The sequence below is a fragment of the Canis lupus genome, chromosome 24 (assembly GCF_011100685.1).
Source record: "Canis lupus familiaris isolate Mischka breed German Shepherd chromosome 24, alternate assembly UU_Cfam_GSD_1.0, whole genome shotgun sequence".
NCBI lineage: Eukaryota > Metazoa > Chordata > Mammalia > Carnivora > Canidae > Canis > Canis lupus.
In genome coordinates this window covers 33,460,786-33,482,084 of record NC_049245.1, presented here as the reverse complement: position 1 = coordinate 33,482,084, position 21,299 = coordinate 33,460,786, and the positions used below count along the sequence as shown (strand labels likewise).

The 21,299-nt window shown below is 43.0% G+C and overlaps 2 protein-coding genes across 2 annotated transcripts; both read left to right on the top strand.

Moving 5' to 3' along the window:
- The first annotated feature begins 877 nt into the window (after nucleotides 1-877).
- Nucleotides 878-2,710, top strand: CE10 (protein). Its single transcript, NM_001003165.1, is given in 3 exon segments — nucleotides 878-1,007; nucleotides 1,915-2,064; nucleotides 2,443-2,710. Coding segments are annotated over 3 exon segments (333 nt in total). The 5' UTR covers nucleotides 878-898; the 3' UTR covers nucleotides 2,517-2,710.
- Nucleotides 2,711-7,871: 5,161 nt separating this feature from the next.
- LOC100685603 (L-lactate dehydrogenase A chain-like) lies at nucleotides 7,872-12,137 on the top strand. The gene is given in 5 exon segments (XM_038572995.1): nucleotides 7,872-7,974; nucleotides 10,810-10,974; nucleotides 10,977-11,012; nucleotides 11,216-11,569; nucleotides 11,572-12,137. Coding segments are annotated over 5 exon segments (1,209 nt in total). The 3' UTR covers nucleotides 12,123-12,137.
- Nucleotides 12,138-21,299: the final 9,162 nt, after the last annotated feature.

Here is a 21,299-nt window from a genome sequence, read left to right as displayed (position 1 = left end):
GCAGGCTCCATGCACCGGGAGCCCGATGTGGGATTCGATCCCGGGTCTCCAGGATCGCGCCCTGGGCCAAAGGCAGGCGCCAAACCGCTGCACCACCCAGGGATCCCAGACCAGGTCTTCTTTATCCATTCGTCTTTCTATGGACACCGAGGCTCCTTCCACAATTTGGCTATTGTGATATTGCTGCTATGAACATCGGAATGCAGGTGTCTCAGTGTTTCACTGCTGGACTGACATTCTTTTTTTATTTTTTTATTTATTTATTTTTTTATTTACTTGTGATAGGCGCACAGTGAGAGAGAGAGAGGCAGAGACACAGGCAGAGGGAGAAGCAGGCTCCATGCACCAGGAGCCCGACATGGGATTCGATCCTGGGTCTCCAGGATCGTGCCCTGGGCCAAAGGCAGGGGCCAAACCGCTGCGCCACCCAGGGATCCCTGGACTGACATTCTTAAATGGCTTTTAAAATTTACTAAAACTCTCAAACAGTAAAGATGTATGATTTTTTTTATTGAAAAGACAATTTTAAAGCTATCTTTCTATGAAAACAAATGACACTATTACCTATCTAGGTTGGATAGCTGATTATATCTCCTTCATTTTCTTTGTACTTCTGTATTTTTCAAATTTCTAAAATAGAAATGATTAAATATGAAGAATTCATTTCTTCAGTGAGCAGAGTAGAAAACATAAGAAATAGGAAGTACCTCAGGAGACACCAGGGCCCAACCAAGGAGTGGTGCCTGGAAAAGATGAGACAGAACCAGATGGGGCAGTGAGAGACCAGTCACATGTTCTCCAAACTCCACACCCCAAAGCCCTTCGCTACCCCCTGCAGGACCTGGTAAAATACTGGGTCTGCTGCCAGGCTCACATTCAGACATCCAGAGTTAACATCATGAAGTGGTTGGTTTTCCAGCTGGTGACACTCTACTGCCTGGTCATCATGCCAGTGACAGGAACTATGAAAGAAAAAACTAAGAAAGTAACTCGTCGTCCAAATTTCAGTAGGTATTTTGGTGGAGCTTCAAACTGAAGAGGGGCTAGAAAACAAAAAGGAACCCGGCACTGGCATATGTGAAACTCTTGGTTCCTTTTTTAAGCCAGGATACCAGAGGAAAGCTGAATGTGCAGTTCTCAAGTTTCAGGGACTCCTGATGTGACAAGTAATGATGTTCTTCTGTATGTTGCGGGGACTATGGTGTTTTTGTTGAGGAGGACCTGTAGTGGTGGAAAGCTGCACAGGATTCAAAGCCTGCATAGAGAATGCCTAGCTTGAACCACCAGGAATTGGTGTCTTCCACTCAGGAGTTCCAAAGATGAGCACCAAATTGGGCAAGGGGGACTAATTATCTCTTGAAATATGCCCTTTGTTTACCAAATTGAGTATTTTAAAACATTGGATGTGGGAAGAGTACTAAAATGGGTGATTGACCAAGAGAAGTTTGGAATGGCTCGGGTAAAACAATTAAAATCAGCAGAATTGAGGGGAGAGGAGTGGGTCCATACTGGCTGGCAAAGGTTTCTGAGGAATAGCCAGGTTTGGAGGGTTGTCTCAGCCAGACAGGGAAAAGCAAGGGACGGTTCTTCCTTTCCTCTGGGACCCTGTTCCTCTCACTCTGTAAAATGAGAGCAGGAGACCAGTAGATCTTTTGAGCCTCTTTGTTCTGCGAACTGGGTTTCAGGACTCAGGTCATGTGATGTTGAATTCCATGGAGGTGGCCTCATGGTTGCTGGGTTTGTTAGGGGGTAGGAGCTGGATTTTGACTCTTGGAATGGAAAAGGCCTCCCAGATCCCTGAGCAGGGAAAAGAAGAAGAGAAACCAATGGAGGTGGTGCTGGGGCCTTAGAGGGGCTGATAATAGTGAGAAAAACTCTTCTTCTTGGAGTCACTGCTCATGTATTCCTTCTCAGTTGTAGTAAAACCGAAAATGCGAGATTGCTCGAGGTCACCTACCTACTACGAGTGCCAAAGAAAGTGCCAATATTCCTGGGACTGTGCTGTTGGGTATGAATGCTGCTTTGCTGCCTGTGGAAGTATTTGCTTGAATATCCGACAAATCGGTAGGGTTAAGAATCACTTCCTCTTGCCACTCGTTTGTTAAACCTATAGAACCACTATTGTAGGGGAAAGACAGAGAGACTATACCTCCTCAGTCCCAGGACCCATTCCAACTGGGGATCCCCACCCCTTCCCTCAGCCCAAGCCTCCATTGTCTGCTTGTAGGCCTGCCTGATTTATTCAAAACTCAGGAGATCTAATATTAATGTCCCTTTGCTCACTAGACTCGAAAAAACCCAAGGGAAGCCTTGTGTGGGTATCCCCTAAACCACATTAAGTATCCCTGCCCCCAGGGTTTGGGAGGATCTGTTACTCTCAAAGAAATATGTTTCAGCAAACTGTGTGGTCACTGAATACCTACTACCCCTTCTCTCTTTCAGAGACCCATAAGGACACTACACCCAGAACCGAGGCTGTAACTACTTTGTGTCACCCAACCACCATTTGGAATTAGGACCTATAGACACCTACAAGGTGTCAGGCTAATTCTACATGATGTCCAGTGGTATGATCGTCTTATCCCAGCTGGGAGGCGGCAGGGAGGGGAGTGGATGGGTCCCAAGGCAATGTCTCTCCTATTTGCCAACCCTCTTCCCTGAACCATTGTATATCAGCTTCTTTTCCCTGAAAAATAAACAGTGGCATTAACCCAGAACCTCTGTCTCTTCTTCTATAGTACCACTACCTTTAGCTCCCTTCATTTAGTACCTAAGTTTCCAACGCCTGCCTCCCAGTGGATTTCTCTACCCTCTCACCATTCAGAAGTCTGAACTCCTTAGCCAAGACTCCTGGACTCTCTTTGTTCATAGACTACCATCTCTGAGGAAAACTGCTTATGTGTGGGATCTTCTTTTTTTTTTATTTTATTTATTTTTTTTTTTAATTTTTATTTATTTATGATAGTCACACAGAGAGAGAGAGAGGGGCAGAGACACAGGCAGAGGGAGAAGCAGGCTCCATGCCGGGAGCCCGACGTGGGATTCGATCCCGGGTCTCCAGGATCACGCCCTGGGCCAAAGGCAGGCGCCAAACCGCTGCGCCACCCAGGGATCCCTGTGTGGGATCTTCTTATAGCTACAGGAAGCACCATCCCTCTGAGTTCTCCAGACTTTCCTTATGCAGCTTATCTTTTCTTTTCAGGCCTGTGATTCTAGTAGGTTCCCACAAGTGGACTCCCTTTGAACTAATCCAGGGAAGTACAATCAATCTCACAGGTGACAGCACCCATGGTCTAGAATGGATAGGAAATACCATTGGCTTCTCTAAGCTCTCCTCTCCAACAATGCCTTATTTGTTGGCGTCGTTTACTCAATCACTTGGAAACTATAGGAATATCTTTTTTTTTTTTTTTTTTTTTTTTTGGAAACTATAGGAATATCTTCAAGTGCAAATACTCTTAAAAAATAAACAAACTTTAGAAGGTTATAGAGAGCGTACAATGTGTCCAGACTTGAGGGAAGAACCACTCCTCATGAGTCGAGGTGTGACTAACTCTCTGTTGGCATACAGTCCAGGGAAAGGTTAAGTCTTATGATCCAAACTAGCAGAAACCAGGATGGGGCATGGAAAAAAGCATGAATGGGATATACACTCAGTGCCTTAAGATATAAATGCAGAGAGGTCATTTTGTGCATCATAGTATCAGGTTTCCTGGAAGAAGAGATACTTAGTCCTAAAATTGGAGGATAGGGAGGAATTGGGGCAACTCAAATGAAAGTTAATTTTCCTCCAAGACAGTATTAAATATAGAGTGGGGGAGAAGAAAGGGAACTTGAGGATATGAAAGGTTGATTCCCTCACTACTTCCTGTCCCCAAACCAACAGATGAAGTTGTGGACAAGATTGGATTATGAATTTGGCGTTAAGCTCTATGACCCCAGCATACTGGAACTTGCCAACTCTTCCTTTTTGATCTCTGTTGTTATATCCATGAAACCTGCAACACGCAGGTATTACTTGCTAAAATTAACAAAGGAAAACCAATAGGCACAATAGGTGGCTGAACCTACTCAAGTCCTCTCAGCAGGTTGATGACAAAGAGATATGTAGACCTCATTCTCTACATGCCCCTGTACTTGAGTTTCCTGAAATGCATATATGTCAGGGGCCAGAGATGTGCTTAAAATAGGAGATCTGGTGGCGAATAGGGTTGGAAAGGGGCATTGTGAAGAAAGAGTGATAGTTGAGACGGGCGAAGGAGGACAGGTCCATAGTGTTCTCCTGGACTAGCAGGGGGTGCTTGCCTTAGGACAAAACCAATGAACTGTTTTCTGCTAAGCAATTAACAAAAAGAAGCAGTTGAGAAAGACTCTGGAGCCACCAGGCAGATAGGACACTCTTAACCAGTGGGTACACTGAGGAACACGCTGAGCCTTTGCTCTGGGGTGTCTCACTTCAAAGCCCAGAGGTAACCTATCCTGGAAACACAATTGGGAGTATCCAAATAGGGGGCCAGGAGAACCCCAGGAGATCTCATTTTGCATTCTTGGAAGGATTGTTCCCAAGTCAACTGGCCTGCCATTGCCAGAAGCATAACTGACCAGCAGACAATTTTAACACACTTCCCAGTAACCAATAGAGTAGGAAGACAAAACAAACTAAATACAACAAACCCAGGAAGGATCTAGAAGATTTGAACAACACAATAGCAAGCACTGACATGTATCAAAATGAATTACTAGAGAATATACATTCTTTTTTTTAAATTTTTTTAACTTTTATTTACTTATGATAGTCACACAGAGAGAGAGAGAGAGAGAGAGAGAGAGAGAGGCATAGACATAGGCAGAGGGAGAAGCAGGCTCCATGCACCAGGAGCCCGACGTGGGACTTGATCCCGGGTCTCCAGGATCGCGCCCTGGGCCAAAGGCAGGCGCTAAACCGCTGCGCCACCCAGGGATCCCGAGAATATACATTTTTAAGAAAGCAAATGGAACATTTTTTTTAAAAAGTCTCAGCCAATGTCAAGAAAATGAAATCAAACATATCACAGTGGGAAAAAAAACTAGAAATGAGTAAGGTAAAATTGATAGAAAAAATTTCCAATGGGTAAAAGTTAAGGAAAGCAGTGCACCAGGGTGGTTCAATCAACTAATTGTCTGCCTTTGGCAAGGGTCCTGATCCTGGGGTCCTGGGATTGAGCCCCATGTTGGGCTTCCTGCTAAGTGGGAATCTGCTTCACCCTCTCCCCTCGCCCCTCCCTCCGCTCATGGTCTCTCTATCCTTCTCTCTCTCTCTCTCTCTCTGCTCCATTTCTCTCTCGAAGAAATAAAATCTAAATAAAATTAAACAAGCAATTCTAAGGAGTCATAGGTCAAAATGAAATCATCATAGAAAATAAAAAATATTTGGAACTGAAAAATGAACATGACATCTCAAAACATATGCATACAGAATGATGTCCAGCAAGTGGCAACACATGAGACCCTAGCCTCTGTCCCTCCACATAGATCAATAATTACACAGCTTTCTGTGAACAAAAACAGTTCTGCAGTAGCAGACACACAGTGGAAGTGATTGTGGCAAATGGTGTCCTGCCCTACAAACCAACCCAGCAGATTTGCCATTGAAGATACCAATGGCCAGCATGGCATCCATAGACCTCAAAGCAGATTTCAGTAGCTTTTGCCACTCTCACTGTCACCAGACACTTGAGTCTCTTTCCACTCCTTAGCCTCTGCCCACATGGAGCTCAGGAACTGCACCAGTAGCCGACCCAGGCCTCTGTAGCTGTGCAATTGCAAGATGCCTGTCAAGACCCCCGTGACTGACCCCACCAAAGTGAAGTGTACATGCTTGGGGCTGGCCTACCTGTGACAGGCCTTCACTGCAGTACACATGCCCTGGGAAAATGTGAAGCCACAGGAGCGCTTCATGTGCTGACCTGCAGAGCCACTGCTGCCACTTATGGTCCTGGATCAGGCCCTGTCTTCAGTCACTGGCCTGTACCACAGCACTCATCTACAGACAGTCCATCCTGCTGTGCACCTGCACTCCCCTGGTCCCACCCCCACCACAGGTCTTCCCTGCCAGGTGTTGGCAATCTAATGCACAGGATTCTCACTATAGTTAATACTAGTGTATTGCATACTTGCAAGTTGCTGAGAGAGCAAGTCTTCAGTGATCATCAAAGTTTCTTGATCTACAGTCTTATGTCTCCCAACATATTTAGGAATTTTCAGTCATTATTTCCTCAAATATTTTTTCAGCATCAGAACTTTGGTTGTTGCCCCTTAGGCTCTGTATATTTTTGGTATGTTCTTCTTCTTTTTTTTTTTTCTTTGTTGTTCAAATTGGATACTTCCCATGCAGCAGTCTTCAAGTTGGTTGCTCCTATCTCTCTGCCCTGTGGATTCTGATATTAAGCCTATTCAGTGAGCATTAAATCTCAGTTATCATGCTCATTTCAAATTTCCATTTTCTTCTTCTTTAGGTCTTCCATTTCTTTGCCGAGACTTTCTATTTTTCCATCTTTCAAGGGTGTTTTGATTACTTGTTTCAGAACTTTTATAATAATTGCTTTAACACTTTTTAAAGATGATTTCAACATTTATTTCATCGTGAAACTGGAGTCTGTTGGTCGCCTTTTGCCATAGGAGTTGGTATTTTCCTTTAATTTCATATATTCCAAAATTTTGGATTATATCCTGGACATTTTTAAACATATTTTATTTATTTATTCATGAGAGACACACAAAGAGATGCAGAGCCATAGGCAGAGGGAGAAGCAGGCTTTCCAGAGGGAGCTTGAATCGGGACTTGAACCTGGACCCGGATCAAGCCCTAAATTGAAAGCAGATGCTCAACCACTGAGCCACTCAGGTGTCCCTATCCTGTACATTTTGAATGTTTTAAGACTCTGAGTCTTGTTCACACTGAACAGAGAAGGTAATACTGTGTTTTCAAAAGTAATTCAAATGGTTAAGTGCAGAGTGAGTTCAACCTGTCTTGGGTGAGTTGTGTTCCTATGTCAGTTCAGTTGTTCAAAGCCACTGTTTGCAATTCCTTTGGTGCCTCCCTGAATATGCACCACCACATGGCTAGTCCGGGATCTAGGTGGTGGTGTACCTATCTGCTGGTTCATTTCTCAAAGTATGTCAGCTAGGATCACATCCATGCATGCAATGGCTTAGAGGTGAACCCAGAAATAAATAGACAACTATATGTGTTTGCTTTCTCAAGTTCTTGTTGGTCATCTCCCCCCCCCCCCCGTGCCTTCTATTTCCCCTCAGCTCCAAACAGCTTAGGCTTTGGTTATCCTGCTCTACTAGGCCCTTCCACAACTACATCCATATCCAGAGCCAGTTGGTGAGAGAACAAAGAGAGAAAAGATAAACAGGGACAACGGTGGCCCCTTGCTCTATAGAATTACAGCTGCACCCAACAGAGGAAGATTTCCCCTCTCTCAGAGTCTTGGCTCCTTCCCATCCTGATCACCACTCTTTTTCTTAGGGACTAGGACATAGAAGAAAAATTAAGGGGCACTCAGCAGGCTCGGTAGAGCATGCAACTTTTGATGTCGGGCTGTGAGTTTGAGCCCTGTGTTGGGTGTAGTGATTATGTAAAAATAAAATATTTGAAAAAAGAAAGAGGAGGGAGAGGTGGAGAAGGAGGAAAGGGAAGAATTAAGAGAAAGAGAAAAAACCAGGTGATTTCTGCACCTCTTCTGGGCATTACAAGTTCTCTTTTCTATGTCTCAAGCCAACTTTAGAAAGTTTCTCCCGTCATTCTACCTGTGCCCTAGTGCTTATTTTCAGGTTTGGTGGGGGATATCAGAGGGGGAAAAATCCCAGTAGATCCATCATCAACAATGTGGTACTTGAATTCTAGCCTTCTTTCCCATCTGTCTGTTAGTACTGACTTTCCAATTTTTATAGCTATATTCAGTGGGACGGGCAAGGAACCAGAAACAGGTAATAGTATTTATCCCTGGAAATGGGTTCGCCTTTCCTTCTATTAGATCTTTTTTTTTTAAAGATTTTATTTATTTATTCATGAATGACACAGAGAGACAGAGGCTGAGAGACATGCAGAGGGAGAAGCAGGCTCCATGCAGGGAGCCTGACACCAGACTGGATTCCAGGTTTCAAGGAACATGCCCTGGGTGGAAGGTGGCACTAAATCGCTGAGCCACCTGGGCTGCCCATATTAGGTCTTTAATGTGGAAATTTGTGTTAATCTAATCAGGACCCAGGCTAGTTTGTGATTTATGGGTTGTTTGTTGCTGTGGTTACCTTGAGTGCACCATGGATTTTTGGAGAAAATCTGTAAGAGTGTGTGAATTGCCCACTGCCTCCACCCTTGCCCAGTATTTGCAGCCTCAGACTTTTCACTTTCTTTTGATTTTTTTACAAATTTATTTTTTATTGGTATTCAATTTGCCAGCATATAGAATAACACCCAGTGCTCATACCGTCAAGTGCCCACCTCAGTGCTTGTCACCCAGTCACCCCCACCCCCCACCCACCTCCCCTTCCACCACCCCTAGTTCGTTCCCCAGAGTTAGGAGTCTTTCATGTTCTGTCTCCCTTTCTGATATTTCCCACTCATTTTTTCTCCTTTCCCCTTTATTCCCTTTCACTATTTTTTATATTCCCCAAATGAATGAGACCATATAAGTTTGTCCTTCTCCAATTGACTTATTTCACTCAGCATAATACCCTCCAGTTCCATCCACTTCGAAGCAAATGGTCGTTTCTAATGGCAGAGTAATACTCAGCCTCTAGCAATATGTCAACCACCTAGATTAACTATCCTTTCTGGTTTCTGGCTGCCTATCTCCTAGGAAATCAATGTTTGTGTCTTCTATCTCCTTGCAGGTGCCTGTCTCCATTGATACTGCACTGGTTAGTTGTCCTGGGATCTCAGTGCTCTGGTGAGTTTAAGAAAAGTTGTCAAAGATGCAGTGAAATGCCGGGACACCTGCACCCCGATGTTTATAGCTTCAATGTCCACAATAGCCAAACTGTGGAAGGAGCCTCGGTGTCCACTGAAAAATGAATGGATAAGGAAGATGTGGTCTATGTATACAATGGAATATTAGCCATTAGAAACGACAAATACCCACCATTTGTTTTGACTGGATGGAACTGGAGGGTATTATGCTGAGTGAAATAAGTCAATCGGAGGACAAACATTTTATGGTCTCATTCATTTGGGGAATATAAAAAATAGTGAAAGGGAATAAAGGGGAAAGGAGAAAAAATGAGTGGGAAATATCAGAAAGGGAGACAGAACATGAGAGACTCCTAACTGGGAAACAAACAAGGGGTGGTGGAAGGGGAGGTGGGCGGGGGGTGGGGGTGACTGGGTGACAGGCACTGAGGGGGACACTTGATGGGATGAGCACTGGGTGATATGCTATATGTTGGCAAATTGAACTCCAATAAAAAAAATTGTCAAGCTTTGTTTTCAGTAAGTTTGAGGGGTTTATTCAGCTTTCTACATCTGGGCAGAAATCAAAAGTCCCTTTTATGTATTTATTATTATTTGTAAGTGTGGTAAAATACACATAAAATTAACCATCTTGACTATTTTTTAGAAGGAGGGAGGGGCAGAGGGAGAGGCAGAAGAGAATCATATGCAGGGTCCCTGCCCAGCACAGAGTCCAATGCAGGACTCAAACTCACAACTCTGAGATTGTGACCTGTGCCAAAGTCAAGAGTTGGATGCTTTACCAACTGAGCAACCTGGGACCCCAACCATCCTGACTATTCTTTTTTTTTTTTAAAAGATTTTATTTATTTATTCATGATAGTCACACAGAGAGAGATAGAGAGGCAGAGACACAGTCAGAGGGAGAAGCAGGCTCCATGGAGGGAGCCCGATGTGGGATTCGATCCTGGGATTCGATCCTGGGTCTCCAGGATCACGCCCCGGGCCAAAGGCAGGCGCCAAACCACTGCGCCACCCAGGGATCCCCATCCTGACTATTCTTAAGTGCACACTTCAGTGGCATTAAGTAAACTCACATGGGTGTACAACTGTCACCATCATCCATCTCCAGAACTCTTTCATCTTGTAAAAGTGAAACTCTGTACCCATTAAACAACAACTCCCCATCCCTATCCCCCCAGCCTGTGGAAACTACCCTTCTCTTGTCTCTGTGAATCGGACTCCTCTAGGAATCTCGCAAAGGTGGAATCATATGGTATTTGGTTTTTGTGACTGGCTTACTTCACTTAGCTTGGGTTCAAGTTCATCCATGTTGTAGCCTGTATGGTAATTTCCCTCATTTTCGAGGCTGAATAATGATCCATTGTATATCCATTCCACATATCCTTTATCCATTCAGTAGAGTGGGGAAAAGATTCCTCCAAAAATTCATCACTTACAAGCTAGTTTTCCCACATAACAGTGCAGCAGGAATTAGCACATGGGTGAAGTCCGAAAAACCTAAAGGCAAGGCTTGAGATGAAAACAGTCTGAGTGTTTAGGGTAGTATGTGAAACAAACTGATTTTGACATTGCTCACTTAAACACAGGATTCCAAGAAATTCTACAGGTCATGTGTCATGAAAGAGGAATTTCCATGAAATATACGAGCTCACAAGAAAAAGAAATTCCCACCCGTTTAAGAAAACAAGAAAGGAAGAAAAAGGTCAAGAGAAATAGCAGAGATCCACAGAGACATCAGATATTGAAATTACTATAGACAGAGCACAAAACAAAAGTGCTTAGGAAAGGAAAGGAAAAGAAAGATGGCAATAGTGCACAGATAAAGTGAAAGAGAACCTAAATATCACCAGAGAGTCGGAGCAGCCGCCGCCAAGTTCTGACCTGGCTCCGTGCCGCCGCCTCCACTGCCCGATGTGAATTCCGGATTCCTTTTGGTTCTAAGTCCAAAATAGCAACTCTCAAGGATCAGGTGATTCAGAATCTTCTTAAGGAAGACCATATCCCCCAGAATAAGATTAAGTTGTTGGGGTTGGAGCTGTAGGCATGACTTGTGCCATCAGTATCTTTTTTTTTTTTAATTTTTATTTTATTTTTTATTTATTTATGATAGGCACACAGTGAGAGACAGAGACATAGGCAGAAGGAGAAGCAGGCCCCATGCACCGGGAGCCCGACGTGGGATTCGATTCTAGGTCTCCAGGATGGCGCCCTGGGCCAAAGGCAGGCGCCAAACCGCTGCGCCACCCAGGGATCCCCCCATCAGTATCTTAATGAAGGACTTGGCAGATGAACTCGCTCTTGTTGATGTCATGGAAGACAAATTGAAGGGAGAGATGATGGATCTCCAGCATGGCAGCCTTTTCCTTAGAACACCAAAAATTGGCTCTGGCAAAGACTATAATGTGACTGCAAATTCCAAGCTGGTTATTATCACAGCTGGGGCATGTCAGCAAGAGGGAGAAAGTCGTCTTAATTTGGTCCAGTCTAACGTGAACATCTTTAAGTTCATCATTTCTAATATTGTCAAATACAGCCCAAACTGCAAGTTGCTTGTTGTTTCCAATCCAGTGGATACCTTAACCTATGTGGCTTGGAAGATAAGTGGCTTTCCCAAAATTGCGTTATTGGAAGTGGTTGCAATCTGGATTCAGCCGGGTTCCCTTACCTAATGGGGGAAAGGCTGGGAGTTCACCCATTAAGCTATCATGGGTGGGTCCTTGGAGAGCATGGAGACTCCAGTGTGCCTGTATGGAATGGAGTAAATGTTGCTGGGGTCTCTCTGAAGAATCTGCACCCTGACTTAGGCACTGATGCAGATAAGGAACAGTGGAAAGAGGGTCACAAACCGGTGGTTGACAGTGCCTATGAGGTGATCAAACTGAAAGGCTACACTTCCTGGGCCATTGGACTGTCTATAGCAGATTTGGCAGAAAGTATAATGAAGAATCTTAGGTGGGTGCATCCAATTTCCACCATGATTAAAGGTCTCTATGGAATAAAGGATGATGTCTTCCTTAGTGTTCCTTGCAATTTGGAACAGAATGGAATCTCCAATGTTGTGAAGGTGACTCTGACTCCTGAGGAAGAGGCCCGTTTGAAGAAGAGTGCAGATATACTTTGGGGGATCCAAAAGGAGCTGCAGTTTAAAAATTCTCTAATGTAGGGGATCCCTGGGTGGCGCAGCGGTTTAGCGCCTGCCTTTGGCCCAGGGCGCGATCCTGGAGACCCGGGATCGAATCCCACGTCGGGCTCCCCGTGCATGGAGCATGCTTCTCCCTCTGCCTGTGTCTCTGCCTCTCTCTCTCTCTCTGTGTGACTATCATAAATAAATAAAAATTAAAAAATATATATATTTAAAAAAATAAAAATAAAAAAAATAAAATTCTCTAATGTACCACGTCATTGTCTAGACTGCAACAAGATTTTAGTTGGAGGTTGTGTATGTTGTCCTTATTATCTGACCTGTTACTCAAGTCGTAATATTAAAGTGGCCTAAGAAAAACATCAGTTTCCTAAAGTTACAAATGGGAATGGTGCACAAAACCCTGCAGCTATATCCTGATGCTGGATGATACCTGCTTGTGTAGTCCTAAATTGGTTAACGTAATATAGTTCTATCATCTCGGAGGCACCACTGTCAATGTTATATATGCTGCAGTTACTCCTCAAACCAGATGTGTATTTACTGTGTTCAGTAACTTCTGATTCCTTCAGCCCAACACCCAACATGCCTAGTCCATCTTTTATTCTTCAGTCATATCCTGGGATCCAATGTATAAATTCAATATTGCATGTGTTGTGCATAACTCTTCTAAAGGATCTTATTTTGTGTACTATATATGTCAGAATATAGTGTGCATTGCCATATAATGTAAAAAGATAATGCAACCAACTATCTGTCACACCAACTAAAATACCAAATAAATTTTGGAAAATAAATATCACCAGAATACTGGGGCTCTTGGCTGGCTTAGTTGGTGGAACATGTGACTCTTGAGCTTGCAGTTGTGCATTGGGAGTACCATGTTGGGTCTGGAGATTACTTAAAAATAAAATCTTTCAAAAATCACAAGGATATTGAAAAAGTACTAAGTAGAATATCTAGAAATAAAATACATAACAAGTAAAAAGCAAAAGAATGAAATATCTTGACTTACCAAGGATTACTCAAAGTAATAATATATTTTTAACCTGTTCGTTACTCTAGTGCTGACCACCCAGTGGAAACTTTTTACTTTTAAAAAATTTCACCTGGCTTTCTTTTTTTTTTTTTTTCCTTTTATTTATTTATTTATTTTTTAATTTATTTTTTATTGGTGTTCAATTTACTAACATACAGAATAACCCCCAGTGCCCGTCACCCATTCACTCCCACCCCCCGCCCTCCTCCCCTTCCACCACCCCTAGTTCGTTTCCCAGAGTTAGCAGTCTTTACGTTCTGTCTCCCTTTCTGATATTTCCCACACATTTCTTCCCCCTTCCCTTATATTCCCTTTCACTATTATTTATATTCCCCAAATGAATGAGAACATATAATGTTTGTCCTTCTCCGACTGGCTTACTTCACTCAGCATGATACCCTCCAGTTCCATCCACGTTGAAGCAAATGGTGGGTATTTGTCATTTCTAATAGCTGAGTAATATTCCATTGTATACATAAACCACATCTTCTTTATCCATTCATCTTTCGTTGGACACCGAGGCTCCTTCCACAGTTTGGCTATCGTGGCCATTGCTGCTATAAACATCGGGGTGCAGGTGTCCCGGCGTTTCATTGCATTTGTATCTTTGGGGTAAATCCCCAACAGTGCAATTGCTGGGTCGTAGGGCAGGTCTATTTTTAACTCTTTGAGGAACCTCCACACAGTTTTCCAGAGTGGCTGCACCAGTTCACATTCCCACCAACAGTGTATGAGGGTTCCCTTTTCTCCGCATCCTCTCCAACATTTGTTGTTTCCTGCCTTGTTAATTTTCCCCATTCTCACTGGTGTGAGGTGGTATCTCATTGTGGTTTTGATTTGTATTTCCCTGATGGCAAGTGATGCAGAGCATTTTCTCATGTGCATGTTGGCCATGTCTATGTCTTCCTCTGTGAGATTTCTGTTCATGTCTTTTGCCCATTTCATGATTGGATTGTTTGTTTCTTTGGTGTTGAGTTTAATAAGTTCTTTATAGATCTTGGAAACTAGCCCTTTATCTGCTACGTCATTTGCAAATATCTTCTCCCATGCTGTAGGTTGTCTTTGAGTTTTGTTGACTGTGTCCTTTGCTGTGCAAAAGCTTCTTATCTTGATGAAGTCCCAATAGTTCATTTTTGCTTTTGTTTCTTTTGCCTTCGTGGATGTATCTTGCAAGAAGTTACTATGGCCGAGTTCAAAAAGGGTGTTGCCTGTGTTCTTCTCTAGGATTTTGATGGAATCTTGTCTCACATTTAGATCTTTCATCCATTTTGAGTTTATCTTTGTGTATGGTGAAAGAGAGTCGTCTAGTTTCATTCTTCTGCATGTGGATGTCCAATTTTCCCAGCACCATTTATTGAAAAGACTATCTTTCTTCCAATGGATAGTCTTTCCTCCTTTATCGAATATTAGTTGCCCATAAAGTTCAGGGTCCACTTCTGGATTCTCTATTCTGTTCCACTGATCTATATGTCTGTTTTTGTGCCAGTACCACACTGTCTTGATGACCACAGCTTTGTAGTACAACCTGAAATCTGGCATTTTGATGCCCCCAGCTATGGTTTTCTTTTTTAAAATTCCCCTGGCTATTCGGGGTCTTTTCTGATTCCACACAAATCTTAAAATAATTTGTTCTAACTCTCTGAAGAAAGTCCATGGTATTTTGATAGGGATTGCATTAAACGTGTATATTGCCCTGGGTAACATTGACATTTTCACAATATTAATTCTGCCAATCCATGAGCATGGAATATTTTTCCATCTCTTTGTGTCTTCCTCAATTTCTTTCAGAAGTGTTCTATAGTTTTGAGGGTATAGATCCTTTACATCTTTGGTTAGGTTTATTCCTAGGTGTCTTATGCTTTTGGGTACAATTGTAAATGGGATTGACTCCTTAATTTCTCTTTCTTCAGTCTCATTGTTAGTGTATAGAAATGCCACTGACTTCTGGGCATTGATTTTGTATCCTGCCACGCTACCGAATTGCTATATGAGTTCTAGCAATCTTGGGGTGGAGACTTTTGGGTTTTCTATGTAGAGTATCATGTCATCGGCGAAGAGGGAGAGTTTGACTTCTTCTTTGCCAATTTGAATGCCTTTAATGTCTTTTTGTTGCCTGATTGCTGAGGCTAGGACTTCCAGTACTATGTTGAACAGCAGTGGTGAGAGTGGACATCCCTGTCTTGTTCCTGATCTTAGGGGAAAGGCTCCCAGTGCTTCCCCATTGAGAATGATATTTGCTGTGGGCTTTTCATAGATGGCTTTTAAGATGTCGAGGAATGTTCCCTCTATCCCTACACTCTGAAGAGTTTTGATCAGGAATGGATGCTGTATTTTGTCAAATGCTTTCTCTGCATCCAATGAGAGGATCATATGGTTCTTGGTTTTTCTCTTGCTGATATGATGAATCACATTGATTGTTTTACGGGTGTTGAACCAGCCTTGTGTCCCAGGGATAAATCCTACTTGGTCATGGTGAATAATTTTCTTAATGTACTATTGGATCCTATTGGCCAGTATCTTGTTGAGAATTTTTGCATCCATGTTCATCAGGGATATTGGTCTGTAATTCTCCTTTTTGGTGGGGTCTTTGTCTGGTTTTGGAATTAAGGTGATGCTGGCCTCATAGAACGAATTTGGAAGTACTCCATATCTTTCTATCTTTCCAAACAGCTTTAGGAGAATAGGTATGGTTTCTTCTTTAAACGTTTGATAAAATTCCCCTGGGAAGCCATCTGGCCCTGGACTCTTGTGTCTTGGGAGGTTTTTGATGACTGCTTCAATTTCCTCCCTGGTTATTGGCCTGTTCAGGTTTTCTATTTCTTCCTGTTCCAGTTTTGGTAGTTTGTGGCTTTCCAGGAATGCGTCCATTTCTTCTAGATTGCCTAATTTATTGGCGTATAGCTGTTCATAATATGTTTTTAAAATCGTTTGTATTTCCTTGGTGTTGGTAGTGATCTCTCCTTTCTCATTCATGATTTTATTAATTTGAGTCTTCTCTCTCTTCTTTTTAATAAGGCTGGCTAATGGTTTATCTATCTTATTAATTCTTTCAAAGAACCAACTCCTGGTTTTGTTGATCTGTTCCACAGTTCTTCTGGTCTCGATTTCGTTGAGTTCTGCTCGAATCTTTATTAACTCCCTTCTTCTCTTGGGTGTAGGATCTATTTGCTGTTTTTTCTCTAGCTCCTTTATGTGTAAGGTTAGCTTCTGTATTTGAGTTCTTTCCAGTTTTTGAATGGATGCTTGTATTGCGATGTATTTCCCCCTTAGGACTGCTTTTGCAGCATCCCAAAGATTTTGAACGGTTGTATCTTCATTCTCATTAGTTTCCATGAATCTTTTTAATTCCTCCTTAATTTCCTGGTTGACCCTTTTATCTTTTAGCAGGATGGTCCTTAACCTCCACGTGTTTGAGGTCCTTCCAAACTTCTTGTTGTGATTTAGTTCTAATTTCAAGGCATTATGGTCTGAGAATATGCAGGGGACAATCCCAATCTTTTGGTATCGGATCAGACCTGATTTGTGACCCAATATGTGGTCTATTCTGGAGAAAGTTCCATGTGCGCTTGAGAAGAATGTGTATTCAGTTGAGTTTGGATGTAAAGTTCTGTAGATATCTGTGAAATCCATCTGGTCCAGTGTATCATTTAAAGCTCTCGTTTCTTTGGAGATGTTGTGCTTAGAAGACCTATCGAGTATAGAAAGAGCTAGATTGAAGTCACCAAGTATAAGTGTATTATTATCTAAGTATTTCTTCACTTTGGTTAATAATTGATTGATATATTTGGCAGCTCCCACATTCGGGGCATATATATTGAGGATTGTTAAGTCCTCTTGTTGAATAGATCATTTAAGTATGATATAGTGTCCCTCTTCATCTCTCACTACAGTCTTTGGGGTAAATTTTAGTTTATCTGATATAAGGATGGCTACCCCTGCTTTCTTTTGAGGACCATTTGAATGGTAAATGGTTCTCCAACCTTTTATTTTCAGGCTGTAGGTGTCCTTCTGTCTAAAATGAGTCTCTTGTAGACAGCAAATAGATGGGTCCTGCTTTTTTATCCAGTCTGAAACCCTGCGCCTTTTGATGGGGTCATTAAGCCCGTTCACATTCAGAGTTACTATTGAGAGATATGAGTTTAGTGTCATCATGATATCTATTCAGTCCTTGTTTTTGTGGACTGTTCCACTGAACTTCTTCTTAAAGGGGAATTTTGAGAGTCCCCCTTAAAATTTCTTGCAGAGCTGGTTTGGAGGTCACATATTCTTTTAGTTGCTGCCTGCCTTGGAAGCTCTTTATCTCTCCTTCCATTTTGAATGAGAGCCTTGCTGGATAAAGGATTCTTGGTTGCATGTTCTTTTCATTTAGGACCCTGAATATATCCTGCCAGCCCTTTCTGGCCTGCCAGGTCTCTGTGGAGAGGTCTGCTGTTACCCTAATACTCCTCCCCATAAAAGTCAGGGATTTCTTGTCTCTTGCTGCTTTAAGGATCTTCTCTTTATCTTTGGAATTTGCAAGCTTCACTATTAAATGTCGAGATGTTGAACGGTTTTTATTGATTTTAGGGGGGGATCTCTCTATTTCCTGGATCTGAATGCCTGTTTCCCTTCCCAGATTCGGAAAGTTTTCAGCTAGAATTTGTTCAAATACATATTCTGGCCCTCTGTCCCTTTCGGCGCCCTCGGGAACCCCAATTAAACGTAGGTTTTTCTTTCTCAGGCTGTCGTTTATTTCCCTTAATCTATCTTCATGGTCTTTTAATTGTTTGTCTCTTTTTTCCTCAGTTTCCCTCTTTGCTATCAACTTGTCTTCTATGTCACTCACTCGTTCTTCCACCTCGTTAACCCTCGTCGTTAGGACTTCTAGTTTGGATTGCATCTCATTCAATTGATTTTTAATTTCTGCCTGATTAGATGTAAATTCTGCAGTCATGAAGTCTCTTGAGTCCTTTATACTTTTTTCTAGAGCCACCAGTAGCTGTATAATAGTGCTTCTGAATTGGCTTTCTGACATTGAATTGTAATCCAGATTTTGTAACTCTGTGGGAGAGAGGACTGTTTCTGATTCTTTCTTTTGAGGTGAGGTTTTCCTTCTAGTCATTTTGCTCAGTGCAGAGTGGCCAAAAGCAAGTTGTATTGGGAAAAAGAGAAAAAGAGAGGAGAGAAAGAAGGAAAGAAAAGAGAAAGAGAAAAAAAAGGGAAGAAAAAAAACGGAAAAAAAAAGAAGAAAAAGAAAGGAGAAAAAAAGGGGGTGGGGGAAGGAAACAAATCAAAAAGCAAAACAAAACAAAACAAAACAAAACAAAACAAAAAAACAAAACCACCAGGGAGTATCTTCTGATTCTGTATACTTTAAGTCCCTTGGCTTCTCCTGGAAGTTGTCCGTCTAGCTGGTGTTCTGGGGGAGGGGCCTGTTGTGCTGATTTCCAGGTGTTAGCAGTTGGGGGAGCTGCTGTGCCCCTGCCTGGTGCAGGGCTCAGTGGGGGTTGTTTACCCCTTGAGGCCGCAGGAGGAACAGCCCCAGTGGCGGGGCCAGATCTGGAGCCCTGGATTCAGCCCCCGCAGGAACTCCGGAGTTCCCGGTCTGCAGGGCCTGGAGGCTCCGGGGCGGGGCCGCTGATCTGCTCAGCTGGGGCAGGAGCTTCCTTGCTGTCCTGGGCCCTCCCGGCCTCTGCCTGTCCCGGGGGAGGCGGGATCCTGGGCTGTGTCCCGGCGCCCTGTGCTCCGGGGCCTGCGCTGTTGGATTCGCGCTCCCGGGCCGCGCAGCCCCCTCCGCGGAGCCGCCCCCGAGCCCCCCCCGAGCTGCTCCTGGAACCGCGCAGCCCCCTCCGCACGGAGCCTCTTCCTCTGCCCGAGCCCCTCCGAGCTGCTCCCGGTCCCGCCGTGCGCGCTGCAGCCCTTAGGGAGCTCGGCGCACTCTCCTGGGCGCGCAGGTCCCTGTTAGTGTCCCAGGGAGCCCGAGGGCATCCCCGCCCTCCTGGGTCCTGCTCCAACTCCCTGCGAGCCCCTTTCCGCCCGGCGAGGTCGGTGCAGCTTCTGCTCCTCCGGGACGGGGCTCTCCTGTCCTGGGGACACTCGCCCCGGCCTCAGCCCGGCTCCTCGCGGGGCCCCTCCCCCTTGGAGGCCTTTGTTTCTTTACTTCTTTTTCCCCGTCTTCCTACCTTGATAGAAGCGCGAACTCTCCTCACTGTTGCATTCCAGGTGTTCTCTCTTTAATTCTCAGGCCGAATTCATAGATTTTCAGGATGATTGGAAGGTTTTCTAGGTAATTTGGTGGAGACAGGTGATTTGGAGACCCTACTCTTCCGCCATCTTGCTCCTCCCCCCCTCACCTGGCTTTCTTGAAGTAGATTGATAAATAAAAATCGTATGTATTGAAGAAGGGTATCATAAGTTTTGATATAGTTACATTTTGTGAAATGATCACCATAATGAAGTTATTAACATATCCAACACCTCACATAGCCATCTCTTTTTTATAATGTGTGGTGAGAACACTTAGATCTACTCTCTTAGAAAATTTCAAGTGTACAATACCGTTTTATAATTTATGGTCACTATGCTACATGTTGGATCTCCAGAACTTCCCATGTTATAACTGGGGGCTTGCCCCCTTTGAACAGTACCTTCTCTTTTCCACACACCCTTCAGTCCCTGGCAACCACTATTCTGCTTTATGCTTCTATGCGTTCAACTTTTTGAGATTCCACATGTGAGATCATGCAGGATTTGCCTTTCTGTACCTGGCTTCTCTTACTTGGTATAATATCCTCCAGATTCATCCATGTTGTTGCAAATGACAGGATTTTTAAGGCTGAATAAAGTTCATATATATCACTTTTTCATTATCCATTCACCCATGCACTGACACTTAGATGGCTTCCATATCTTGGCTACCATGGGTAACACTACAGTGAATATGGGAGTGCAGATATCGCTTCAAGATATTACTTTCATTTCTTTTGGATATAGTATAGTCAGAAGTGGTATTGCTGAATCACATGGTTGTTCTGTTTCTGATTATTTGAGGAACATCCAGACTGTTTTCCATAGTGATGGCACCAATTTAAATTTCCACCAAACATGGAAAAGACTTCCCTTTTCTCCACATCCTTGCCAATACTCATTATCTTGTGGATTATTGATGATAGCCATTCTAACAAGGTGTAACTGGAGATCTCACTGTAGTTTTGGTTTTCATTTCCCTGACGATCAATGATGCTGACCATCTTTCATTATACCGGTTGATCATTTGTAGTTTTCTTTGGAGAAATTCCCATTCAAGTCCTTTGTCCATTTATTAATCAAGTTATCTGTTTCCTTGATATTGAATTGTTCAGCAAACAAAATAAATTTTCACGTACAGAATCTGCAAATAATAAGAGATTATAGAAAACTCAAAATAAGATTGTAGAAATGAACACACATGTCATTAACTCCATAAATGCCAATTGATCAGCAAAGATGACTGGAAAGGATTTTTTTAAATGTATATAGACACTGTAAGAAAAATAAAACACAGGTGCATGGAAAGGTTGAAAGCAAACTGAGAGGGGAAAGTCGAGGCAAATGTAAACCAAGAAGACATGGTATAGATAGATTAATATCAGACAATACAGAGCTACAAGATGACTTTACTCTAGGGATAGAGAAGGGGTCACTGTACAATGATAATAGATCCAATTCACCAGAAATTGTTTGTATTTACCTAAATCAATAGGATCAATATATATTAAACAAACAAGGATGGAATTACAGGGGTAAATTGAGAAGTGTTTGTCTTGAGAGCCCTCAACACAACTTTCTGAATTACTGATAGGTCAAAGAGACACAAAATTAGAAAGTTTAAGACATTTAAACAACATATAGCAGAGAGATGTAGTGCTCTGTATACCACCCTTAGAGGATTTCAATATCAGAATGTAGATCACTAGATAGGAGTTACGTCTTTGAAGGAGGCATCTACTTACTCTGCCTAAGCTTAGGGCAAGGTGCATGAAAGAGACCCATAGAGCTAATTGTCCTCCTCAAGGTCTGCCCAGTGGCTGAGGCTAAAGGCACATTCTTGGTTGAGTAGCCAAGCAGGAGACATGCTATGTCATTGGGAGGAGGAAGATGTGAGGGAGGAGCTCTCAGTTGGAAATAGAGCCTGAGGCTGG